This window comes from Penaeus monodon, chromosome 32 (assembly GCF_015228065.2).
Source record: "Penaeus monodon isolate SGIC_2016 chromosome 32, NSTDA_Pmon_1, whole genome shotgun sequence".
NCBI classification, from domain to species: domain Eukaryota; kingdom Metazoa; phylum Arthropoda; class Malacostraca; order Decapoda; family Penaeidae; genus Penaeus; species Penaeus monodon.
The window spans coordinates 34,742,942-34,743,474 of NC_051417.1; the positions used below are offsets into that span (position 1 = coordinate 34,742,942).

Here is a 533-nt window from a genome sequence, read left to right on the forward strand (position 1 = left end):
GGGAATTTTATTGTCTGCACATGAAGCACCATCACTAAAATCTACATAATTTCCAAAAGGGAGCCAATAAAGTTTTGTATCGTTTCAAAAGGGAGCCAATAAAGTTTTGTATCGTTTCAAAAGGGAGCTAATAAAGTTTTGCATCGTTTCAAAAGGGAGCTAATAAAGTTTTGCATCGTTTCAAAAGGGAGCTAATAAAGTTTTGTATCGTTTCAGGGATGCCAAGAAGATGGCCAGAGACGTCCATACTGTGATTATCCAGATTTGCCAGACTGAGGGTGGGATGACACCAGGAGAGGCTGAGCTCTACGTGAAGAAAATGATCAACCAGAAACGTTATTCATCAGATGTATGGAGTTAAAGATCGTCTCAGATTGTCCGATCAATTTTTTTTTTCCCCCCTATTATGTTTGGATATAGTATTTTAGTAGATGAAACAAAGCATGCCAGTAGAAAGTAACTGTTTTGAAGGCACATGTTTTGGAATGGTTTGTACTTGGGCTATGTACAAGTCATTGCATCAGGCTACCAGA

General features: G+C 38.5%; 1 protein-coding gene across 1 annotated transcript in view; it reads left to right on the forward strand.

Moving 5' to 3' along the window:
- The window catches only part of LOC119593647 (NADPH--cytochrome P450 reductase-like), an 11,210-nt gene extending 10,830 nt beyond the window's left edge, over nucleotides 1-380 (forward strand). The window contains exon 10 of the mRNA XM_037942599.1: nucleotides 169-380. Within this exon, the coding sequence (XP_037798527.1) occupies nucleotides 169-361 (193 nt within the window). The 3' untranslated portion in view covers nucleotides 362-380. The remainder of the gene's footprint in view (nucleotides 1-168) is intronic.
- Nucleotides 381-533: the final 153 nt, after the last annotated feature.